Source organism: Heteronotia binoei, chromosome 1 (assembly GCF_032191835.1).
Source record: "Heteronotia binoei isolate CCM8104 ecotype False Entrance Well chromosome 1, APGP_CSIRO_Hbin_v1, whole genome shotgun sequence".
In the NCBI taxonomy this organism is placed as follows: Eukaryota; Metazoa; Chordata; class Lepidosauria; order Squamata; family Gekkonidae; genus Heteronotia; species Heteronotia binoei.
Genome location: NC_083223.1, coordinates 252,736,313 through 252,761,307, shown reverse-complemented (window position 1 = coordinate 252,761,307; position 24,995 = coordinate 252,736,313). Strand labels below are relative to the sequence as shown.

The 24,995-nt window shown below is 45.3% G+C and overlaps 2 protein-coding genes across 3 annotated transcripts in view; both read left to right on the top strand.

The window, feature by feature from the left end:
- The window catches only part of SMG5 (SMG5 nonsense mediated mRNA decay factor), a 49,341-nt gene extending 42,671 nt beyond the window's left edge, over window positions 1–6,670 (top strand). The window contains exon 22 of the mRNA XM_060253288.1: window positions 1,715–6,670. Within this exon, the coding sequence (XP_060109271.1) occupies window positions 1,715–1,798 (84 nt within the window). The 3' untranslated portion in view covers window positions 1,799–6,670. The remainder of the gene's footprint in view (window positions 1–1,714) is intronic.
- A 3,908-nt stretch (window positions 6,671–10,578) lies between these two features.
- The window catches only part of PAQR6 (progestin and adipoQ receptor family member 6), a 38,729-nt gene continuing 24,312 nt past the window's right edge, over window positions 10,579–24,995 (top strand). For both annotated transcript variants that reach the window (XM_060252954.1, XM_060252945.1), the window contains exons 1-4: window positions 10,579–10,901; window positions 18,284–18,483; window positions 21,779–21,906; window positions 22,901–23,106. In XM_060252954.1, coding sequence (XP_060108937.1) covers window positions 18,433–18,483; window positions 21,779–21,906; window positions 22,901–23,106 — 385 coding nt within the window. In that variant the 5' untranslated portion in view covers window positions 10,579–10,901; window positions 18,284–18,432. The remainder of the gene's footprint in view (window positions 10,902–18,283; window positions 18,484–21,778; window positions 21,907–22,900; window positions 23,107–24,995) is intronic.

The window sequence follows — 24,995 nt, the reverse complement described above, 5'->3', positions numbered from 1 at the left end:
ACTGTTAGCCAGTCTGGTGTAGTGGTTAAGTGTGCGGACTCTTATCTGGGAGAACCGGGTTTGATTCCCCACTCCTCCACTTGCACCTGCTGAGATGGCCTTGGGTCAGCCATAGCTCTGGCAGAGGTTGTCCTTGAAAGGGCAGCTACTGTGAGAGCCCTCTCAGCCCTACCCACCTCACAGGGTGTCTGTTGTGGGGGAGGAAGGTAAAGGAGATTGTGAGCCGCTCTGAGACTCTTCGGAGTGGAGGGCGGGATAGAAATCCAATATCTTCTTCTTCTTCTTTAAAAAATCCTAGAAATGATAGCAAGATTTGAATGTTCACAGTAAAGTAAAACAACAGCACATCTGTTGAGGTGCTCTGTGTTCTGGGGACTGCCTTACAGAACTTTTATTTGGCTCATCTGCCTTTTAGCCCATTGTTTTGCTTTTAAGCTGTTACTACTTTAGGAAGCAGAGAAGCCAAATAGGGGTTCAAAGTAGCCAAACTCTGATGAAGGAGAAAAGTGGGGTATAAAATAGCAACAAATTTTGACAAAGTAGTGTTTCTTTGTTCATTTTCCCTTCTTTCGACACAGTTTGGTTACCTTGAACTTCTTTTGGCTTCTCTGCTTCCTTTGCGATGCCTCACTGACTTGCCTTTCAGGTGCTGATGGAGCATGTGGCAAAGGCAGTCTACTTGTATAAGCAACTCTTAGATTTCAGCATTGTCTTTTGGGGCAGCCCCTTCAGAGACTATGAAAGCTGCTGTGGCATTTTTCAGTGTGGAAAGCTGCAGCGTGCAAGCAAACAAAATGGCTGAAATTCAGGTTGCCTGTTGGTTGAAAAGCAAGGGGGGGGGAATGTGGGGTTTTGTTGAGCAAAAATAAACCCCAGATAATGCATTGTGGGGCCCTGTTGGGTTTTAAAGCTGTTCAGGTAGTTGGCTAAGAGCTAAAGGTTCAAAAGGTAGTCTAGGCTGGCAGTAGAGCAGATAAATTTTGAAGAAAAGCTTGAATTAGTTGGACCCTTCCCTATTTTATTGATGTAGATAATTATGCCATGCTTTTCTCCCTGATGGGGAACCCAGAGCAGCTTATGCTGTTGTTTGTCTTTCTTCCCTTTTATTCCCACAACAACCCTGTAAGATAAGCTAGGCTGGGAGAGAGTTAGCCTGACTGGCCCAAGGTCATCCAGAAAGCGGGGTGGGAACTTAAGCCTGGGTCTCCCACCCTCCCGGGCTGACTACTAGCTTGAGGAGACTGAAAATCCCAACCAAATTAGGAATCAAAGTAGAAGTTCAGTGTCGTTTCACAAGCAGGAAAATTGAATTGGTGGTCAACAAATGGGATATTCTCATTTTAAGCACACACTTAGCTGTCTACTTAATGAGTAGGTGATACTTTTCGAAGGTAAAAGTTACTCTCATCCTGTGGCAATGAGTTTTGTAGGTGGCCTGTGGAAATGGGAACATGGAAGGGAAGCCTGCTTCTGGCACATTAAAAGTGAAATCTCGTATTTTTACCTACCACCTGATTTGGGCAGGGGCAATAGCATATAAGAGGATGATGTTACCTTCTTGCCTTTCTTGCAAGATTTCTAGGGAGGAACCAGTTGGCTCCTGTTGGAAGACCTTTAGCCTGCCCTTAGGTTAGCACTGGGAATCAGAGTGGTGTCAGAGGGCAACTCTGCTTCTTTTCTTGGGGTTCCAATTGCCTTGTCCTTCACTTTCCAGTCTGCGATCCAGGCAGCAGCCAATGCCAGCGTCGAGGTGAAAAATGTTCTGGAGTTCTTCAAGCAGTGGAAGGAAATGGGTTGAGGAACACAGGAGCCGCTGGGTTGGTTGAAGCTTTGTCTCCTCGTCTCGGGACGCGCAGCGTTGGAACGCAAGAAGTCAAAACAACAGGCGCTCTTTGGACACGAAGCCGCAGCAGCAGCAACAACCCATGAAAACGAGCAAGTCGGGCGTGCACACGGAACCCACAGGCGCACGTGCGCACCCCGCCATCACCTCCCCCTCTCACAGAACAGGTGGCATTCGTGACGAACAGTGCAGCCGCTCTGAGAAGAGAGACGTATCTCGGCCGGATGGAGGAGAGATGGTCTCCTTTCTCCCAGCTGATGGAGACAGGCGAGGTTGGCGAGTGGGAGGGGATCCGTTCATCTCCACTAAGCCTGCTCGATTTCTCATCTTTGGAAATCCGCAGGCCGCTTTTTTGGTTTTTTTTGTTTTGCCTGCGCTTAAACAAGAAAGAAAGAGAATTTCATGATACTTGATGTCGCATCCATGCTGTGGAAACAGGAGGCTGAAAGAGCCAGTGATCCTGAGACAGGGGACCAGGATTTGCAAATGGCTTGGGGGGGAGGGGACTGGTGATGGGGGAAGTGGACACATTATCGTTTTTCCCATCCTCCCTGCTTTTAAAAAAAGAAATGCCTGCTGCCTTGGTTTTTCTTCCCCCTTTAGAAAGGGTTCTGGACTTTCAAATGTTTGAAAGATTTAAAAGCAACAAGGAAACCATGATAAGCAAAAACAACGATAAAAGGCTCTTTATATGGGGAGTTTTAGGAAGAAAACTTATTTATTTCCTTTTTCCTTACTGGGGCTGAGAGAGGGAGAAGAGTTTGGTGTAAAAAGAAAAAAGTGACTTCTCTGTTTGCCTCCTTTTTCCGCGCCTTGCCTCTCTGTCCAAAATCTTGTGGGTTTTTTTTTCTTTTCCCCCCTTTTTGCTTTTATTGTAAATTGTTGACATGTTTTTGTGAGTGGTGACGTAGATCCGGCTTGGGCTGCTTGGACAGGGAGTGCAGACATCTCCTTTTTACCCCTCTCCTAAACCTGGGGTTAAATGAAAATGTAAGCATGGTGCTAACCCACCACCACCCTTCTATTCCCCTTTTGGCTGGGAGCAGTGACTAGAAAAGTGGCTGGATTTGGTTTCAGGTTTTTTGGAAATACACAGAGGCAGATTTGACCCCCAAGAAACCTCTCTCAGGTGGCTTCCTGTGAAAGACACGAGTGATGCTAAGCCACTTGGGGAGGAAAGAAGGTAATCTGTCAAATAAGGTTGGTCGGGAGAAACCCTGATCAGGCGGAACTCTTGCTGCCTGAGAGCCTCTTGGGTCTTCCCACCTGTGCCTGTCTCCTGAAGGGAGAGAAGGATCCCAACAGGATGAGCATTGCCCTGCAGTCAGGGCTCCAGAGTGGGATTCTCCACGTTCATTGGTCTGCAGAGGAAATAAAAGTGTCTCCAAGTATCCTTCCTCTCACAGTACAGACTTTTTGCTAGTGTCAGTATTTCCGGGGAAGCTTGCCTCAGAAAGGGGTGATACTGCAACGGCAAAGCATCCCTTAAGGAAGCCAAGTTCTCAGGCATCTGGGGGCCAGGTATCACTTGTCCTACCCATTAAGCGAAGTTCCTTGTGCCCTTTGCCCCTCCAGCTTTTCTACAATAGGAAGAAGATGCTAAGAGAACAGTGATGACCCCAGTTTCCATCCATTCCAATTCCCTTTCCAAGCCGGTTAAAGAAGGCCAAATTGCCTAGTGCAAACCCAGGTGTACTACTTGCCTGTTTTTTTTTAAAATGCATTTTCTCTCCGCTTCCACTTGCCCCACTTTCATTCATTCTGGGGAGAGAACCAGGTAGATCCTGGGCCTTTGTTGGCACCATGTGCCATCCAGTGGCACCGTCTTGGACAACAGCAAAGCTTTTTCATAGTTCATATGGCCTTTGGCCTTCTGTTTCTGCTGCTCTTCCTAATAGGCTTGTTTCCCTGTGCTTTTGCCGACAAGTAGGCATTAAATCCTCTGTCTCCCTGTGCGGTGTTGAACCCTCTGTCCACATCTGACAAAGAGACATGGAGAGCAGAAACTCCGCTGCTTCTGTTCTCTTGGCAAGACTTTGCTGAAAGCACAAAGAGTTGGGCCCTGTGGAATCCGGTCAGTGCGCCTTTCCCCTGACGTAGGCAGGGAAGTATCCTGGTGCCCAGGGGAAGGTGCTACAGATAGCAAGGCGAATCTGTAGGCTCCAACCTGGGATTTTCACAGCTGTGTCACTAGTCCTCTTTCCACATTGAAAGTATTTATTCCTGGCTTGGCTTAAGGGGGTGGGAGGGGAGAAGCCGACTGAGGTGAGGGTAGGAGTATGTGTCCTCCACATAGCAAGAGAAGGAGAAATGCCCATCAGCATATCTAGAGAGCACAGGCTACAGAAGCCCGAACTCATCAAAAGAGACTTCTTGAAAACTGAGTTCAGCTGAAGACAGGGGAAATGTGTGTGTATGTGCGTGTGCATGAGGTAACAGAGAAAGGGAATTTTTTTTTTAAAAAAAAGGCTTGCACAGCTTGTGTACTAGCAAGCCATGTGTAGCCCTCTAGCCATGAGGAACAGGGTAAGGCTCTTCTGTTTGACTGCCAGCTTTGGGTCGGCAAAAACACCCCGGAGGCCCCAGTTTGTTGCCGGCTGGCTTGGTAGGTCAGGTCTGGTGCATATATTTGCAGAGTTTACTGATTTTTTTTCTTTTTTTTTTAAATTAAAAATATTGCCATAATAAACATACTTTTAAGAAGAAGTGAATGTGCGAAGTGGGTTCTATGAAGGCTTTGTCTGCAGTGAGCTGCCTTGAGGTGAATTCCTAACAATCTAAAGCCATGATTCTCTTAAAGTGACGGTAGGCAAAAAGGCCTTCATTGACAGTTGGGCAGAGCCCCTGGTATGCGCATTCCAGGAGGGCCTGAGCTGGTCCTGGCTTAATTGGGAGTGGGTGGGGCTTTCTAGAAATACAGACTTGGCAAGAGCTTGCTCATTAAGCATGTGAGTTTGTGAGGAGGCTCTTTAACTGCTGCTCTTCACCGTTCTGATCGGAAAGTCTTCCCAAGGGTGTGGTGGGGGGCAGCCCACGTGTCTCCTCGAGAGGGGGTTGTTGGGCCATACACTTAAAAAAAAAATCACAGCCCTTGCAGGTTGTTTCAGATGTATGCTCCTTAATTACTTTGAAACTTGTCTCCATTTTTTAAACAATTCAAGTTTACCCAGAGCATAACTCTGTCAGGTTGATGATCCTAAAGCAGCATTTTGAATTCTAAAGGCTTGCTGGGGAGCACTTACGGCTGCTGAGTGACAGGTTTAGGAGTCATGCGATGTCTGACCTCTGCTACCGTTCTGCCAAATTCTCAACTGGCGGGAGCTTCTCCAGCACCATCAGTGCCGCATCTGAACCGAGACCAGTTTCCACCAGCAAGTAATTTTGGCCTTCAGATTTCAGAAACCCAGCTCAGGTCTATCTCAAAAAGTTCAGCAACAGATGCTGGCAGGGGAGCAGTCTTTTTTTCCTAGAACTAGGAAGGGAAGTAGGTTATAAGTAAGGGAATTGCCATCTCTGCTGTTATTCCCTTAGACTGCTGTACAATGGAGCCAGGAAGCAAACAGCCTTTTTGGTTTCAGCTGAAAAGTCCTTTCTGGGTACCCTGCTGTTGTCTTTTTTTTAGCAGCCCCCCCCCCAAAAAAAAAAAATCAGTAGGGATTTGTTCAGCAGGTTTTAATGCTGACCGAAGTCCACAGTTGATGCTTGTCTGACAAATGATTAACATCTAATTTATCCCAAGAAGCATTAGCTATGGAAGCCATAAAGTATGTGAGAAGCCCCTTTTAGACAGGCTGGCTCCCCTTGATGTCAGCACTTGGCAAGCACCAGGTTCTGAAAAGCACACTGAAGGAAAACATCTGGATCTACCCTTTTGGAAAACATCTCTGTAACCAGCCACTTCCTATAGGGCTACCAAGCTCTTCCTATTGAGAGTTAGATAACTCCAGCTAACTAAGCAGGAAGAGAAGAAACCAATGTTTAAAAAAGAAAAAGGGGTTTGAATTGTCCACCTTCAATGCTTTGGGGTAGTGGGCTTTTGGTTGTTGCGGGGTGGTGGTGGTGGTGGTGGTGTGCTGCCTGCCAGGTCATTTGTCTTCATTTTGAGATTATTAAATTTACCCAGACCTTAACCCTTGTCACATTGGTGATTTGTTGCCATGGTGTTGTTTGGAAGTCTTAAGATCTAAATCTAGTGCCTGGGAGGCAGGATGAGTGTTGTGTGCTTTTGCATGAAAAAGACTGGCTATCTGTGAAAACAGTGGGTGGGATCGCCTGGCTCTGTTCCACTACCTGATGCTTTTCCCTGGTGCAAGGACCTTTCCCTTAACAAGAAAGCCTCTCGAGTCAGAGGACAGCTCCTTGCCACTGGGGAGAAGACTACCATTAGCCAAACAGGACTCTGGGATCCATCCCACTGTTGGAAACATGAGGTGCTGATGTGTTCATTGTTAGCATGTGAGAGGGAAGTCCAGGTTTCCCCACAGGAAAGGGAACTGGCTGCCAGTCACAACTCTGCTTCCAAATACTTGGTCTTCACAGTAAATGATGAACACGGAGGGGATTTCAAAAGGGCAACATGCTCTGTGGGAGGTGCGCGCGCGCATGTGCTTACAAGCAGCCACTTGATGCGCAATGAGTTCATGGCCCCAGGCACCGTTGCTAAACTAACTGCCGTACATGAACGTACGTGAAGCTCTTTCATGAGTGGGGGTGGCAGGAGGAGGAAGCAATGTACTCTGGCCCCTGATTTCATAACACACCTTGACTGTGATTGGTTGGAATGCATCAACTGGCTTAATAAAAACGCAAGATGTTTGTAAATCTTTATTCTTGGTCTTTGTGGTGATGTTTTGTTTTGTTTTTGCTTTGGGTGGGGGAACTCTGTGTAGGTCTTTGGTCTGGGGATTTATCACTGCCTTTGGTTGGCAGTGATCCCGGGGAGAGGCCATGGATGTTGACTTCAGTTGCTTGGTAAGTCTGGCTTGTTGGTCTCCTCCCCTCTTTTTAGAGAGAGAGAGAAAGAGACATACTCATGAACAGGCTGTATCATTTGCCACCCTGGCCTTGGCTCCTTACAGCACCACTGCTGTGGGTGAGTTGGTCAGTTTCACTGGCGCAGCTGGAATGGTCACTCACCACTGTGAGATGGCAATATCACCTACCTTCAGATGAAACTGGGGCAGTGCTGCTTTATACATGACTGTGGATGTCTGGTTTTGTCTGAAATAATGGAGGGGCGGCTGAAAAGCTGCTCAAAGTCAGTAGTGCCAGTTTGAAGCATTTGGCCAGTAGCCTCAACGCTAAAAGCTGCAGGCAAGGCCCAGCACTGTTGACTTTCAACACTGCCAAAAATATTTACAAAAAGCAGGCCCTTTCAACTCAGACCTCTTCTTAATCTGTCTCTTACTGAATTCATTCAGTTGTGAAAATGTCTGAACAACCAAAGAGATCTTCCTGCACTGTTCAGTGACATAGAGGTGACAATCTAGTCCACATGAACACATACTCATGAAGCTGCCTTATATTGAATCAGGCTTTCAACCCACCAAAGTATCATTTACACATGCTGGCAGCAAGTCTCCCAAGGTTTCAAGCAGAGGCCTTTTTTTTAACTGGACATGCTAGTGATTGAACGTGGGACCTTCTGCATGCCAAGCAAATACTCTACTGCTGAACCAGAGTCCCTCCCAGCCTCCTGTTTCTCACAATGGTCATCTAGATGCTACTGGAGAAAGTCTACAAGCAGGGATACAAGAGCCAGTGTCTCTCATAAGAACATAAGAACCCTGCTGGATCGGACCAATGGTCCATCTAGTCTAGCATCCTGTTTCACAAAGTGGCCAACCAGTTTCTCTGGACTGGAGGGTCAACCATGGGTTACAGAAGCCAAGACCTTATCCCAATGTTACCTCCTGGCTCTGGGATTAAAAGGTTGATTGCCATTGAGTGGAAGTTCGCTACAACCCAATTTTTTCCTCCCAGCAACTAGTGTACAAATGAGTTGCATTTAGCTATGGCCATTGATGAAACTGTTGTCCATGGATTTGTCTAAAAAGGTAAAAGTGGTCCCCTGTGCGAGCACCAGTGGTTTCTGACTCTGGGGTGACATCGCATCACGATATTTTCACAGCAGACTTTTTACGGAGTGGTTTGCCATTGCCTTCCCCAGTCATCTACACTTTCCCCCCAGCAAGCTGGGTACTCATTTTACTGACCTCGGAAGGATGGAAGGCTGAATCAACCTTGAGCCGGCTACCTGAACCCAGCTTCCACCAGGATCAAACGCAGGTCGTGAGCAGAGAGATTCGTCTGCAGTACAATAAAGACCAAAGTGGCTGGCATCATTTTCCCATTTTTAGCAACCACCTTGTGAAGTAGGTCAAGCAGGGAGTATATGACTAGCCCAAGTTCACTCAGCAAGCTTCCTTGGTAAAGTGGGGATTCAAACTTAGGTCTCCTGGATTCTTATCTGACACAAATCACCACACAACACTGGTTCTCAAGTGGTAATTTATGTCTAGAAAATTACGTTGTAAACTATGCAGAGTAAACTTGTATACGTAATGGTAAAACTATCTAGAAAAGGTGATTTCTTTTTGCACAGTTCAGATTATATTAAGTTTCAATTGGTTGCAATCATAAAGAGGGTGGGGATGGAGGTTTGGAGGCTTCTTTGCAACAGCTCTGAGCTTGAGCCGAGGTATGCCTTTGAGAGGAAATCTTGTGATGAAACAGCCTGGAAATGCCCCTCAATCACATGAAAGCAAACTATTCCAAGTACTGTATGTTAACACACAGTGCCTCTTGAATTCAGTAGGTCTTGCACCCTCAAAAACATGCTTAGAACAGGACGTCAAACTCATTTGTTATGACCCTCACAACATAAATGAGACCTTGTTGGGCTGGGCCATGTGTGTCATAAAATGCAAAGCCAGGTAGCAGAGATATATACTTTATAAAGCACACAGACAAACACAAAGGTTTTAAAAACTTAAAACATTAGCACTTGTTGGTCTTAAAAGTGCTTTCTTGGCGCTTTCCTTCCTTCCCCAGGGGACCAGGATGTGGAGAAGCCTCAGCCAACAGAAGGAAGAAAAGCTTGACACAGTAGCTCCGCTGTGCAATTGAGAGCCTGGCAAGGGTGGAGCCTCAGCCAATAAAGGCTTTGCTCTGTAGCTCCTGTGCAAGCCTGGCAAGGCCAGCTGTGATGTAGAAGAAAGCAAGAGAGAGGGAGAAGGAAGCAGATGACAGCCAGCTGCTCGGAGGCCTGATAGGAGCCCTCTGGGGGCCTGATTCGGCCCCTGGGCCCCATGTTTGACATCCCTGGCTTAGAATCATAGCCTAGCTTCCATACATCCAAAGAGTACCAAAAATCCCCTTCCACTCCCGTCTTTTGGAGGGAGCTTGTGGTGGATTCTGAACTGGAGCTGTGTTCTAGATTTCTTGTCTGCCTCAGTTTCCCCTCTAGGTACCTGCCCTACTTTCTCAATGAACAGCATTTTGGAAGAACCCTTAACTGTTAACATTTTTTAAAAAGTGAAGTGGCTTGTCATTCCCATCTTTTTTGGGGAGCACTTAGTATTTATTTATTTAGCTATTTATTTTGAACTTCTCTCTTGCCCTCCCTGCGAGTGGGCTCAGGGCAGGTAACAGCAGTATGTCATGTCATTAATTGTAACCCACCCTTAGCAGCGTGGTGTAATGGTTAAGAGCCATAGATTCTCATCTGGGGAACCAGGGTTGGGCTCCCTGCTCCTCTTCCACATGAAGACTGCTGAGTGGCCTTGGACCAGTCATAGTTCTCTCAGAACTCTTTCAGCCCCACTGACCTCACAGGGTGCCTGTTGTGAGGAAACGAAGGGAAAGTAATTGTAAGCCACTTTGAGACTCCTCGGGGTAGAGAAACATGTGGGATAAAGAACTACTCTTCTTTTTCTGAAGAGGCAGCATAGACTAAATAAATACACGTGGACAGTACAATCCATGGCCCCAGACCAAAACTGCATTTGAAATTTCCCTCTTGTAGGAAGCAGTTTCTTGGCAAACAACTTTTTGAAGTCCCAGAGCCATCCTAGACACTTCAAATTACTTGCATGTTTTTGAGATCTCCCCATTTTATCCTCACAAAAAAAACAGGTGACAGACAGTGTCACAGAACACCCAAGGTCATCCCAGCTCCTTCATAGTGGAGGGGAGATCTTGAACCTGTGTCTTCCCAGTACCAATCACTCCAACCACTGTACTGGCTCTGGGTTGGGAAACGGGATCCTAAGGAAGACAGAGTTTGAGAAGAGGAAGGCGCTCAGCATGGTATAACAGCATAGAGTCTTAAGTTCAAAGCTGCAGGGGAATTGAAGACCAGATGTAATTCTGGGAGATATCCAGGCCCCACCTGGAGGTTGGCAACCCTACTGGCTCTCCCTTACTAAGGAAGAGAAGGTGTCACAGGGAAAGGAGATTGGAATGTTGAATCCGAGGTTCATACTTAATAGGATATAACTTCTGTCAACATTTTACTTTTTTACATTTACATTAGAAGATTTAAAAAAAAGTGAATTTAAAAAAGGCATACATTAGCTTGAAACCTGCACCCTTCTGAACTGTGCTGTCCTCACAAGTTCCAAGAACCTAGTGACAGTTTTTCTCCCCCCCACCCCAATACTGCAGATTTTCTGTTTAAAAAGCCATGTTGAGTTTTTGTCTTTGGGTTGGGGGGGGGGGAATAATGAGTTATTCTGAGCATAAAAGAGTCTTCTTTATTGCGTTCCTGGCTCCTGATCGTGGCTTCAGCATCGAAAGAGGCCCGCTTCTTCCCCTTCCGCCAATAAACTCCAGCCAACAGAGGAGGGTGTCTTGGCGCCTCTCCACCACCATTGCCAAGGAATGTAGCTTAGAGGGGGGGGAATTAAAGGGGGGAAGACAAACACTGAACTAACTTGGAGACTTCCTTACAGCCTGAGCAGCACTTTGTGATCTGTCCAGACATGGTGAAGTGGTAGCAATTTCTTTGGGGGGCTGCAGCCCACCCTCTCCGCCTCCCATCTTCTCTCAGCAACAGGTAATGACTCTGAACACAAGCTGCTTTGTTTTTCTGGTCTGTTTTTCCTTCTCTTGGGTGGTGGCTTTCTTTTCCTTCCTGTGCTTGTCAGCTGTTTCGATAGTTTTTTTTTTTTTAATTGTAATATTCTTTTTTCAAAACCAACTTACAAGCTTGCCGATAAAAGGAGGGCGGCTTTAGTTGTGTACATAGATCTTGATCTTGCTGTTTGAGAAATAAGGGGTGTCCTGACCTGGACCCAAATGGATGTTGCTCTGATCCAGCAAAATCCCTTTGGAAGCTGGAACTTTAGCGGTCAGAGCTGAGGGGAAGAAACACAACAACAGCTGATGTTCTTTTTCTATCTGCCACCGGCATGTTGCATTCCTTGCTTGCCAGATGGCCTCAGTTTATCTAGCTCTATAATAGGCTTAAATTTTAGGATAAGTGAACGTCTTAAAAACCTGTTGCATAAGTAGCCTTCAAACTGTGGGATTGTACCTAGCACAGTAAATAAATTAATCACCCCTACATTATTTTCTCTCCTGTAGCTCCTCAACCTTTAGTTGAATCAGTTCATTAATGACAGGTCTCAGTTATCCCCTTCTCCAATGCTAAATTCAAGTTCTGAAATCTTGGAAGTGTTTGGAGCTTAGTATGATTTGACCAGGTTTTTATTTTAAATACTGTATACAGTTCTGCTTGCCTTGTTTCAGAAAGCACACCACAGAGATGTGGGAAAGTGCAGAAAAGAGCAACTGAAATGGCCAAGGGCTTGGAATATCTTCTTGAGGGGGGAAAAGGCTGAAACACTTGGGACTCTTAAATTTAGGAAAAAATGAAATTCTTCAAATGGGGGAGGACATGAGAGAGGTTTCTAAAGTTAGGAGTCATATAGAGAAATATTTATGCCTGTTTCATAATAACTACACCCAACAAAATTGATTGGCAATATCTCAGAACAGGGAATTTGAGACCAAAGAATCTTGAACTATTCACGGCCTCTAGGCCCAGGTTCCCTCACAGGAAAAAAAATAGAGAGAGGAACCATGTTTGCCAGCCTGAGACTTCTTGGTAAAGAGCTAAGAGAACAAGAAGTACTACTGTAAAATGCACACAGTTCAAGAACCCACTACTATGTGACATGGTTGTGGCTATGGACTTAGATGCTTGATAAGGGCTGAGGGAAAGCTGACAAACCAATGGAAGTACAAGACATCTATTGGCTGCTATAACCCATGATGGATAAATGCAGGCTTCTTGTTCACTGGCAGTATAGTTTTGAATGTCAGGTGCTGGGGACAAATGACAGGGTGAATGGTAATCATTTTCATACCTGAGAGGCTGATGTGGGAGACTATGCTAGATTTTGAGCTGACTCAGGAAAGCAATCCTTATTGTGAAGCACAGTGTTATGCTGGACTATAATACAATTCTCTGTACTTGGAAGGTTAAACTGAGATTTCTCACGCACAGTTTCAGAGCTGACCCCACCTCCACCAGCTCAAAGCAGGCTCTTGAATCCACACCCCCCCTCCACCAGGAGCTATCCATGGCTGCTGCTAGCAAAGAGGTGGTGTGAAGACAGACAACAGGCTTTTGTTGAGAGTGCTGGACTGTCTATTCATCTTTTTCTCACCTCATAAGGGACTAGAATGACAGAAGCTGAAAAGAGAGTTTCAATTTTTCAGTGAATTCCCTGCATTGTGCAGGGGGTTGGACTAGGTGGCCCTGGGGGGTACCTTCCAACTCTATGATTCTATGAAGGAATGACCGCTGTCTGTTTTAATGATGTATAGTTATAACAAATGTTTGATTTTAATTATATATTATGAAATGTTAATTTTAAAGTGTAATTTTATATTTTTATGTTAGTTTTATATATGTTGTAAGCCGCCCTGAGCCACTCGGTGGGAAGGGCGGGATATAAATCCCAGATAAATAAATAAATAAATAAATTGGACCTATGGATGCTGTCACCTCTAGTATGGCCCATTGAGGGCCATCAGGAAAGGCCTGGGGAAGGCCAGGCTTTGCTATGGAGCCGGGAGCATAATCTATGCGGCATGTGAAAACATAGACTCAGTTATGAAATTAGAGCAAATATGCAACACAACGTGTTGTCTAGCGTAATTCTGGTTTAGGCTAGAGGCATGTGCTCACAGTATAAAGTGCAAAATTATTTTGGAGGGATGGATTGTGTCTGGTTATGAAGGTTAGAGAGTGCTAATTTGGTCACTCCCTCGCAAGGGAAATGTACGGTCTGAAGTGGCTAATGTGTCTTAAGTGCTTCTGAATATGGAAAATCTCAAGCACTAAACATGATTTTGCTGCCTTGCAGAATGCTGGATTTCTTATAAAATTGGCTTCATTTCCAATATCCTTCTATGAATCTTTGCCAATCTGTTTTCTGTGAGGAAAAACTGCACCCCTTCCAACGATGAAGAGAGCAATATTTACTATGGGGGAAAGGGTAGGATAAGGAATGCTATCTGAGACCCTACCCACCAGCATGTACCATTTGCTGTGTATTCTTATAATCACAAGAGCAGTTTGGGGAGACGAGTTCAGCTCTGGACTGCAGGGAACGTTCAACAGCTGGAGAATTAGCTGCAGTGATCGCTTTTGTCTGGTCACTTCATTTATACCCTGTATTTCCCCCCAAAGAAGACCTAACCAGCTGATGGTCTCCTCCATTTTATTGTCATAACAACCCCACGAGATAGGTCAGGCTGAGGGTCTGTGACTGGCACACACAAAGTCAGTACTGCCTATTCAGACTGGCAGCAGCTCTCCAAGGGCTCAGGCAGAGGTCTGTCACATCATCTCCTGCCTGATCCTGTCAGCTGAAGATGCCAGGGATTGAACTTGGGACATTCTGCATGCAAAGTGTATGCTCCATCAATGAACCACACGCAGAGATGCCAGCAGCTATTTGGTGTGGACAGACCCTGCCTCACTATAACTCCCTTTCTAGCTAGTTGTGGCTGCAGAAATGTGTTTTGAGTGGTAGCCATCCATGCTGATCCTGTACCAGAACAGTTCTGATGTTCTCTTTTTTTGCAAAAGAGTGATCAGTTTAATGTAAAAAAAGTTAAAGGTAAAAGTAGTCCCCTGTGAAAGCACCAACAAAAAGCAGTGTCACATTGGGTGGGGAGAAGGTAAAACAGCGATCTTCACTGTGGAAACAGGGGTGTATGTATTATGTCAGTATGCCTCTGTTCTCCCATGTGCAAAATATTAGTACTATCTCCAGATTCTGGATGGATGGGGCAAATCTGAGAGCTGGACGTTTAAGAAGGCTATTCTGTGAATTCCTGGCAGGATCTAGAACAGGGGTGGCCAAACTGTGGCTTGGGAGCCATATGTGGCTCTTTCACACATATTGTGTGGCTCTTGAAGTCCCACCACCCTGTTGGTCAGATCTCCCTCCTCCATCTTCCTTCCTTCCTGCCTGCCTGCTCTCAGACATCTGACTTTCATGTCTTGTAGTTCTCAGACATCTGACATTTATTCTATGTGGCTCTTACATTAAGCAAGTTTGGCAACCCCTGATCTAGAACTTAGCCCAAGGTCAGAACCTGGGATCTGGGATAGAACGGGTTAGAATGGATAAAAGGAGGTACTTCTTCACCCAAAGGGTGATTAACATGTGGAATTCACAGCCACCGGAGGTGGTGGTGGCTACAAGCATAGCCAGCTTCAAGAGAGGGTTAGATAAAAATATGGAGCAGAGGTCCATCAGCAGCTATTAGCCACAGTGTGTATATATGTGTGTGTGTGTATATATATATGTAAATTTTTGGCCACTGTATGATACAGAGTGTTGGACTGGATCCAACACTCCAACAATGGAGAAGCCATTGGCCTGATCCAACATGGCTTCTCTTATGTTCTTATGTTTTTATGTTCTTATCTAATGAAATTTACACACACACAAAATCAGATAATTGGTATATAAGGCTGTCCTCAATTTTACCCTAACAACTATCTTGTGAAGTAGACTAGGCTCAAGCCCTACCCTCTAACCACTACACCACACTGTCTCTTGGTTCACAAGTCAATCTTGTCTCCAAAGAGAAGTTTCCCAGCGCTGATGCTAAGGGATTTGCTCTCAGTGCCTCACAAGCCAAACCTGATGGGGTCATTTCAGTCCTTGTGAAGCTTTGCATTTATAAAACACTTCTGGGACAATAGAAGCACAATGACTCTCTCCCAGGAATTCAGCCTTGAGTTTGGCTTGCAACAAGCTGGCAGATTCTGGGTGGTGGCAGAGAGGGAAGCGAGACGGAGAAATCGCCTGGGTAATTTTGAGCTGGACAGTAGCAGCGTTGTGCCAAATTAGAAGAACAAATAACAAGTCGGGGGTTGTGGAAAGGGGAAGAGCGAATCTCTTCCACGCTTTGATCCACTGCCAGGGTTTTGTTCTTGGCCTCCCCTCCAAGTTCACAGACGGCTTTTCTCCAAATCTGTTTATCTGAAATTGATGGAAAGTAATGAATCTTTTAGGGCCGCCCTGCCTTCATTTTTGTCTTGACCCATCAGTACTTTGCCACGTGAGCACCAGGGCTTGTGGGCCGTCAATGATGGCCTTGTGTGGAGAGAACAAAAGAGAACTTGATTTCTAGTAAAAGGAACAAAGAGGGGGAGAGGCGCTCTCTCTTTCTGACTCGGTCCTTTTTGGGTCACGACGCTGGTTAAAGAGGAAGAGATGGAGAAGGGTGAAAGGGAACTGTGAAACAGCCTTTGTCATCACAGTTACAATTGCTAATAAATAGCAGAGAAATTATAATATTTTAGATTGTAAGCTCCTGAGGGCAGACACCTAGTGTTTTGTTTTTTTGTATACTGTACAGAGGCGCTGGGGTACATTATTTAGGAGCTAGTGTGGGGCCTTCATGTGAGCCTGCTTGGACATTTTTCTTCACTTTGGCTTCCAAATTGGGGAACTTTTTCTTTTTGAAATATTCACATGACATTGTGCTGTAATCACACTCCAATCATTCTTTCTCTTTCCTCAATATGCCCTTTCCTGTACCTAGGGCTTTTATTGTAGAAAACGCACAGCAGGAACTAGTTTGCATATTAGGCGACACCCCCTGGTGTCACCATTGTTTCACACAGGGCTTTTTTGTAGACAAAGCCCAGCAGGAACACATTTGCATATTAGGCCACACCCCCTGACACCAAGCCAGCTAGAACTGCGTTTCTGTGAGTTCCTGCTTAAAAAAAAAAAAGGCCCTGCCTGTACCAACTTTGCTCTGATCTTTGTGGGAAGAGTGCCATGCAAGTATGTTAAATAGGGTTGTCAGCAATAAGTTGGGAAATTCCTGGAGATTTGGGGCTAGAACCTGAGGAGGAGAGGGAATTCCATGGGATATAAATGCCATAGAGTTCTACCTCAAAAGCAGCCATTTTATCAAAGTGAACTGATCCGTTTTCTGGAGATTGACTGTAATTTCAGGAGATCTTCAGGCCCCACTTGGAGGTTGGCACCAATACAGCAGACAGTGTCTGCATGAGAAGGAGCACATTTTTGAAAGTTCCATCCACACTGATGCCATTTTCTTTCAACAGTTCCTTGCTGCTGCCATTTTCTCTAATGAGCAACTTTGGCACTTTTAAAGGATGCAACTTGAGGTAGGAATCTGGAAGTTCCCAGCCTAAATATCACCTTGGTGATTAATTTGCCAGATGGCCTTGGGCAATTCTCTCTCATCTGCCATATGGTGGTTAACCCTGGTGGTCTCTATTTTCAATTACAACTGATCTCCAGGCAACAGATCAGTTCCTCTGGAGGAAATGGCTGCTTCGAAGAGTGGTATTATAATCCCACTGAGGCTCCTGCCCTCTACAGATTCCACCTTCAGATCTTTAGGAAATTTCCAGTATAGCGTTGGCAACTCTGGGGGGGCCCAAGACTGTTGTAATCTGCCCTGAGTTCGCTTGCAGAGAGGGCGGGATAAAAGTCTAATGTAAATAAATAAATAAAGGTGGAATGTTGCCTATCAAAGCAGACAAAATGGCCTCTCTAGAGGTAAGGCACACTGAAGTCGGTTGAAGTACCTTGGGAGCAATGTTCCCTCTAAGCTGCAGAGTCTTGTGAGCAAAAATTCTACTTTGTGAGCTACTGGCATTAAAGTGGTGAGCTACTGGCATTGAAGTTGTGAGCTCCTGCATAAATTAAGTGTGCTCTGGGGCCATTCTTCCTGAGCTAAGACAAAATTTTGTGAGTTGGAGGCTAAAAATCTGTGAGCTCGCTCGCGCTAACTCAGCTTAGAGGGAACACTGCTTGGGAATGCATGATCTCTTTCTCTCCTGTCTCCTCTACATACATAGACAGCTTCAAGAGGGTCTATTAGTGGCTAGTAGCCACTAGGTATAGATGCAGCTCTATGTCTGGGGCAGTGATGCTCTGTATTCCTGGTGCTTGGGGGGCAACGGTGGGTGGGCTTTTGGAGTTCTGGCCCTGCTGGTGGACATCCTGATGGCACCTGGGTTTTGGCCACTGTGTGACACAAGGTGTTGGACTAAATAGGCTGTTGGCCTGATCCAATGTTCTCTCTCTTGCTCTCTGGGATCTGATGTGGTGTAACATATCTACTGCCCTACTGGATGTTTCTTTTTCTCCATTTTTGCTCTACTTGTATATGATATGCACGAATACAGCAACTGGGTTTTTTTTTGTTTTTTAAAAAATTCCTTCAGTCTCCAATAGTCTAATCTTAGGGACATTTTCCATTTAGACCTGCTTAGGAGGCACTCTCATCCTAAAAAAACCAAGCCTGCTAGTACTGCCTCTGGAACTTCTCACCTCTCAGAGAATGTGCGGAAGAGGCAGCCTTAATTTATATTGTAAGCCACCTTGAACCACAAGGAAAGGTGTGATATAAATTTCTAATGAGCAAATAAACACTGTTGGCATTGTATTGCAATAGGACAGTTGTGTTTTTCTAGTACACCTTTAGCAAAATACCAATCTTGACTTTGACATCAGCACCAGAAACTAGCACTGAAAGAATAAAATAACACAGTAGAAACTTTATCTATGTGCTTCAATGTAAGCATGGGTTGAAAAGCAGACTTCATTAGTCCATGCTCCTCGGTATGATAGCAGGGATATTATAACCGTACCCATATTTTTATTTGTGGGACATTAGAGAGTGAATTCAAAACAATACTATCTGTTAATTACCATGAATGAATTAAATTCTAAATATTTCTGTTAAGAAATAAGGGCTGTTTCTGGTAGAGGAGCCACTGGCGAATCACATAGCCCTGCTCTTGAATGTTGGAATAAGTCCTGCCAATTTGACTAAATGTTTCCTTTGTTTGCCTTGCTGGATTTATTTTTATTTTTGTGCATCTGGGTCTCCACCCTGCTCCTTCCTGTGTCACATCAGGACCCAAATGTTGGACCTTCACAGTGCTTCCCGCGGGAAAAGGATCACCGCCAGCTCAAAAAGCGTGACGAAATCTTGTCCTCCCACAAGCCAAGCTGCCTTTGACATTAAAAGAAAAGAAGAAAAAATCGCCTCTGTCGTGACCAGAAATGCTTACAATAAAACTGCCTCAGATCTTCAGGATCCACCAAGTACCTCGTGTGAGTAAATAACTCACCCAGCTCTTCCAGCATAAAGCTGCCCCCCTTTTTCTTACTGGCAGAGGTGTTGAAGAACAGTGTGGCAGGTAGTCATTTAAAAGGTAAAGCACCCCTCCCCCGCTCCTTCTAAGCTGTGGAGTCTTGTGAGCAAAAATTCTACGTGAGCAAAAATTCTACTAAAGTTGTGAACTACTGCATAAAGTAGTTTGCTCTGGGGCCATTTTTCCTGAGCTAAAAGAAAAATGTGTGAGCTGGAGGCTAAAAAACTGAGCTAACTCACACTAACTAAAGGGAACACTGCCCCCCCCCCACACACACATTATTAACAAAGTGTACAGCTCTTAAGGGCCCAAGAAGCCTTGTCACAGTGAAAAAATCTACATGAGTTCTCCATCTTGGGATTTCTAAAGTCTGTGGCTTGAGCTGGAAACTGAAGCCTGAAGTATATCTGCTGGAAAATACTGCTCTGCTGACCAGGCCAAAGCCAGACTCCTACTATTCATATCTTGGCCAACCAAAGGACTTCATGCACATGCAACATTGGTTCCTGCAACCGTTGGGCTGACGCCCATGTGGGCATCAGCTCAACGGTTGCAGGAACCAGTGTTGCATGTGCCCCTTTTCCCTTCTGTGCCTAACAAGGTTCTGAGGTCTGAGTAGTTCAGAGTGGCTTGTGCTGCTAAGTCAAATATTAGGATACTGCTGGGGGCTGCCAAACCAGTTTTGGCAAATTCTAGAGATTCAGACAAAGTTTGGGTAGGAAAGGGAGATCACATAGGGTTGTCAAATCTGGATTGAGAAATTTCCAGAGATTTGAGGATGGATCATGGGAAGGGGAGGGATCTCAATGCCATAAAAAGTCCACCTCCCAAAGCACTTTGGAAATCAGCTGAAGATCTGGGAGATCACCAGGTGCCATCTGCAGATTAGATCCCCTTAGCAGCTCAAAGGTGATGTGATCCTATAGTCTGCCCTACATAAGAGAAGCCATGTTGGATCAGGCCAACGGCCCATCCAGTCCAACACTCTGTGCCCTCTGAAGCAATCATTTCCTAGAGGTGAACTGATCTCTGGAGAACAGGTCTGAATCTCAGGAGAACTCCAGGCTGTTTTGAGGTTGGTGATGGTACTTACGTTACCTTTAAAGCAAGTAAGAGGAATGAATGACATGTTACAAGACATCAGGGAACCTTCTGTTTGCTTCCTCATGTGAATTCTAGGTCATGATAGTGGTGTGAAGAATCAGCAAGAGGAGAAGTTGCATAACCTTTCCCCCATTCTCTTAACTCTTTCCTCCAGGTTTCCCCACATCCCACCTGTTTCCCTCATCCAGGGCTTTTTTCGAGCAGGGACACACAGCAACACAATTGCGGCTGGCTTGGTGTCAAGGAGTATGGCCTAATATGTGGCAAATGAGTTTCTGCTGGGTCTTTTCTTTTAAAAAGTCCTGTGTGAAACAATGGCGAGGTCAGGGGTGTGTGGCCTAATATGCAAATGAGTTCCTGCTGGGCTTTTTCTACAAAAAAAGTCCTGCCCCCATCTAAGATCTCAGTTCTTTTATAAAGACAGATTATGAGAAAAACAGGCTTGGGATGCAGGTATGTGTAGAGGAGAATTAACAGGAAGAAGGGTTAACCCAACCTCCTCTTCCTCCTTGCTGGTTCTTCTCTATAAACTCTGCCTTCCCACCTTTGTCACCCCTGTTATGTGCAAACACAGGTTTAGAAATAAATATGTAATTCCAAAATGAGATTAAATTGAAGTACTTGCAGTAGTGACTGCTCGCTTACTGGCAGCAGCTCCTGCCTTCCAAATATCAGGCAGAATAAAATCTTTCCCAATGGTTGCTACCATTACTAACTAGAGAAGAAGAAGAAGATTGCAGATTTATACCCCGCCCTACTCTCTGAATCAAGAGATTCAGAGCAGCTCACAATCTCCTATATCTTCTCCCCCCACAATAGATACTCTGTGAGGTGGGTGGGGCTGAAAGAGCTCTCCCAGAAGCTGCCCTTTCAAGGACAACTCCTGCGATAGCTATGGCTGATCCAAGGCCATTCCAGCAGCTGTAAGTGGAGGAGTGGGGAATCAAACCTGGTTCTCCCAGATAAGAGTCTGCATACTTAACCACTACACCAAACTGGCTCTCAGAGAAACCAGGGATTGAATTTGGGACCTTCTGCAGCCAGAATTTGTATTCTCCCACTGAACCTGTTGCACTTCCCACCTTCTTTGTGTTATCTTATTTATTTATTTCCTTCATTCATATTCCACCTTTCTCCCCAATTGGAACTGATCGGCCATTGTGTAAGACAGGATGCCTGATTTGATGAACCATTGGTCTGATCCAGCAGGGCCCTTCTTATGTTCTTGTGACAGGGTATGACTGGGCCAAGGTCACCCAGCAAGCTTCTGTGGCAGAATGGGGATTTGAACCTGGCTGTCCTAGATCCTAGCCTGACTCCCTAACCACTACACTACACTGGCTCTCCCCTCCATGCTAAGAAGCTCATAAGGGAACATCAGTTGTAGTGTCTAAACTTAAACTGGCTCACCTGATACAGCTTCTCCATCCAAGGGACTCCAGGACTTGTACTTCTTACTGGGTGGGTGGATGATAAATCCCAAGGTTCCTTAACAAGGGAGGAGGTGTCCAAAGGTTCAACTGGCATGGCTTCTCTTACAAGGAACACTGGGACTTGTAGTTCTCAGAACTATCTCAGGGCTCTTTAGGGAACTACAAATGCCAGGGATTCTTAATGAGAACTCATGTCAGTTGAACGAACTTGGACACATCCTAGATTCAGTGATGAGGTTGAGGATCATTTACAGTATCTTTTCATTCAACTACAGCCTCAGGATGGCATTTATAGGACCCTAAAACAGAGCCCCGTGGCGCTGAGTGGTAAAGCTGCAGTACTGCAGTCAGAGCCCTCTGCTCACAACCTGAGTTAAATCCAGGTGGAAGTTGGTTCAGGTAGCCGGCTCCAGGTTGACTCAGCCTTCCATCCTTCCGAGGTCGGTAAAATGAGTACCCAGCTTGCTGGGGGGAAAGTGTAGATGACTGGGGAAGGCAATGGCAAACCACCCCGTAAAAAATCTGCCATGAAAACGTGAAAGCAACATCACCCCAGAGTCAAAACCGACTGGTGCTTGCACAGAGGACTACCTTTACCTTTAAAACTGTTTCAGTCCTTAGCTTAAATCCACTCTTGTGCCTGGAGTATATATATTTCCATAGAGTGGGTGAAATACCCTGGTCTTACTGTCTGTACCAATTCTTCTTGTCTTGCAGATCTTCTGGGAAGATGGCATCATCTCGGGCTACCGTCACCCCAAAAGCTCCGCCTTGGACTGCATCCTCAGCTCCTTCCAAATGAACAATGAAACCATCAACATTTGGACACATTTTCTCCCCACCTGGTAAGTCAATGTGAGGAGGACTTCTGATTACACTTCTGTGAACAGCTACCAAGTTGCTGCACTATTGTGTGTTACTAGTTACTGCGTTTCCCAGCAACCTGCTTTATGGCTCCTTCACAGCAGTTTTGCAGCAGAGAAACTGAGTTTTCAGTTTCATAGCTGGTTTGCTAATATCAGAAACTAGGTAGGATATGTCTGAAATTTTAAGGTATAAGTTTTCCCTTGGGTTTTCCAGGTGGTCTTGTAAATAAACAAATAGTATGATATACACAAATATGCTTTTATATGATTTGAGTTAAGACAGCTTTCAAAATTTGTCAACATCTGAATTTTCCAGGGGTCGTGTCTTAGACCAGCTTCCTCTCCATTAACTGCTGAGTGTTATGATAGTTTCTGGTAGGGTTGCCAACTCTGGACTGAGAAATTCCTGGAGACTTGGGTGTGAAGCCTGGGGAGAGTGGGGTTTGGGAAAAGAAGGGACTTCAGTGAAGTATAATACTGCAGAGTCCACCCCTCAAACCAGCCATTTTTTCCAGGGGAATTGAACTCTTTAGTCTGTAGATCAATTCTAATACCAGGAGATCTCCAGGTCTCACATGAAGGAGCCATGGCTCAGTGGTAGAGCATCTGCTTAACATGGAGAAGGTCCCAGGTTCAATCCCTGGCACCTCCAATTTAAAGAATGAGGTAGCAGGTGATGTGAAAGACTTGCCTGAGACCCTGGACCAGGAGAGTGGGAATCCTAGTTTCTGGCCATGGACTTCCATCTCTCCACTCCACTTTTATTCTCTGTCTTCTGTGACACTCTTAGCTACCTTTGCCAATTGGTTGCTTCACTGAGAGTGTTCAAGCAAAGCAACACAAAAGCAAAGCAGCCTTTCTAGCCACATTTCTGTGACCCTAGAAAAGGAAAACAGACTACTCTGAAAGCAACGAGTCACCAATGAAATGCAATGGGATGAAATAAGTATGTTTAATGTCCTTCCCCTTCTAGGTATTTTTTATGGCGATTCCTGATGCTGTCCTACTGTTTGGATTTTTGGCGTGATAGCTACAGCTGGCCATTCCTGGCCTATATGTGGCTTGTTTGCCTCTATCCATTCGCATCCAGCTGTGCCCACACTTTCAGCACCATGTCAACCCATGCCAGACACATCTGTTACTTCATGGACTATGGATCACTCAGCCTTTACAGTTTAGGTAAGGCAATGATGCGAATAAAAGGAATAAAAGATAAAGGGAAGGCAGCAGGGGCAATTGAGCTCATTGGTTCCAAGTGATGCTCACTGCAAGATTTCAGTTCTTATGCCAGGGCATTTAAATAAAATATGCCAGACTTGAGAAGAGTCTATCCAAAATTCCTGTTCTTCTTTAAGCAAATATATAGCACAGTTTTGCTTAAACCAATCTGCTGGAGAACCTCAGATTTTATTTTGCAACTGGACCTTAAAAATCAGCTTTGTTGAACCTGAGCTGTTCAGTAGCTCATATCCAGTAAGGGGATCCTATTGATTTACCAGCAGAATAAGCAGGAAATGCTGAGGCTAGTTTTTACCGGCAGATTCAGAAAAATCAAGTAACACAGAGCATGGTGTAGTGGTTGGAGTATCAGCCCAGGATCTGTAGACCTAGGTTTGAATCCCTGCTCTACCATGGGTAAATTACATAGATTTCAACCCAAGATGCATCAAAGGGCAGTGGTTGTGAGGATAAAATGGAGGTGGAAAGACCAATGTAATGGGATTCCATTGTGGGGTTGTGCAGTGTGCTACCTAAAAATTTGCAGCTACTTGCACAGATTGATGAGCACTTTAAAATACACCCTAAACCCATGCAAAGTCACCCGTAGGGGTGGGGCAAAGGCTCATAAGGATAACCTTTTAAGCCAGGCTTTATATTCTTGAACTGGAGATGCCAAGGACTGAACTTGTGACATATTTGAAGCAAATCAGGTGTCCTGGCATAGAGCTAGGGGTCCTCTCCAATCTAAAGCTGCCATATCCAAAGGCAGGCAAATCAGACCACCTAGCTCCAACATTGTGTACTTTGATTAGTTTCTACTCTGACCATCGGCATCTTGCCAGGGTATCAGGCACAGAAAGATCTTTCTCTGGCTAATTCAGGGAATAACTAAACATATTTCCCCCAAGGTCTTCCCTGGGCCCCTGCAATCAAGTGTGTATTGTGAGTTTGTGCTGGGAACTATATGCAGACCTGTTTTGGATTGCAGCTGGGGACAGTGGACTTTGGTTTTCCTCTCTACCTTGTTTTCTCAACCTGAAATGTCCCCAAGGGGCTGCTATTTGCCTTTTTCCAGGGGTCTACATGCACTGATGGGGTATACTTCAATGGGGCAATTAGCCCCAAGCAGTGTTCCCTCTAAGCTGAGTTAATGTGAACTAGCTCACAATTTTTTGGCCTTCAGCTCAGTTAAAATGGTCCTAGAGCAAGCTAATTTATGCAGTAACTCACAACTTTAATGCCAGTAACTCACAAGGTAGAATTTTTGCTCACAGGACTCCACAGCTTAGAGAGAACATTGGCCCCAAGCTGTTTCAAGTTGGGAAATTGGGGGTGGGGGGGAGGCATAATCCCACTCTTTGCGCACAGCATGGCCTTGGTCTAACCTGAGTCTATGCATGGCTGAGATTAAATTTCAAGCATGGAACTCACTATACACATTTGATAGTACAGACCTCCCAGAGAGGTCCCAGGGAAAATGGAATATGGCAGGGACTGGTCATGGGATAGGGTGTTAGGTCAAGTTCTCCATTGCAAAGTATTTTCTCCTCTAGGGTTGCCAGCCTCTAGATAGGGCCTGGAGATCTCCCAAAATGGCAACTGATTTTCCAGACTACAGAGATCAGTTTCCCTGGGGAAACTGGCAGTTTTGGAGGGTGGAATCTATGGCACTGAGTCCTGCTGAGGCCCCTCCCCTATCTAAATCCTGCCCTTCCTGCAGTTCACCCCCAAATCTCCAGGAATTTCCCATCCCAGAGCTAGCAACTCTAGCTCGATCATTGAGCCATGGTCCCTCAACTTTAGTCCCATCTATCAGTGAATGAGTGAATGAGTGAATGAGTGAATGA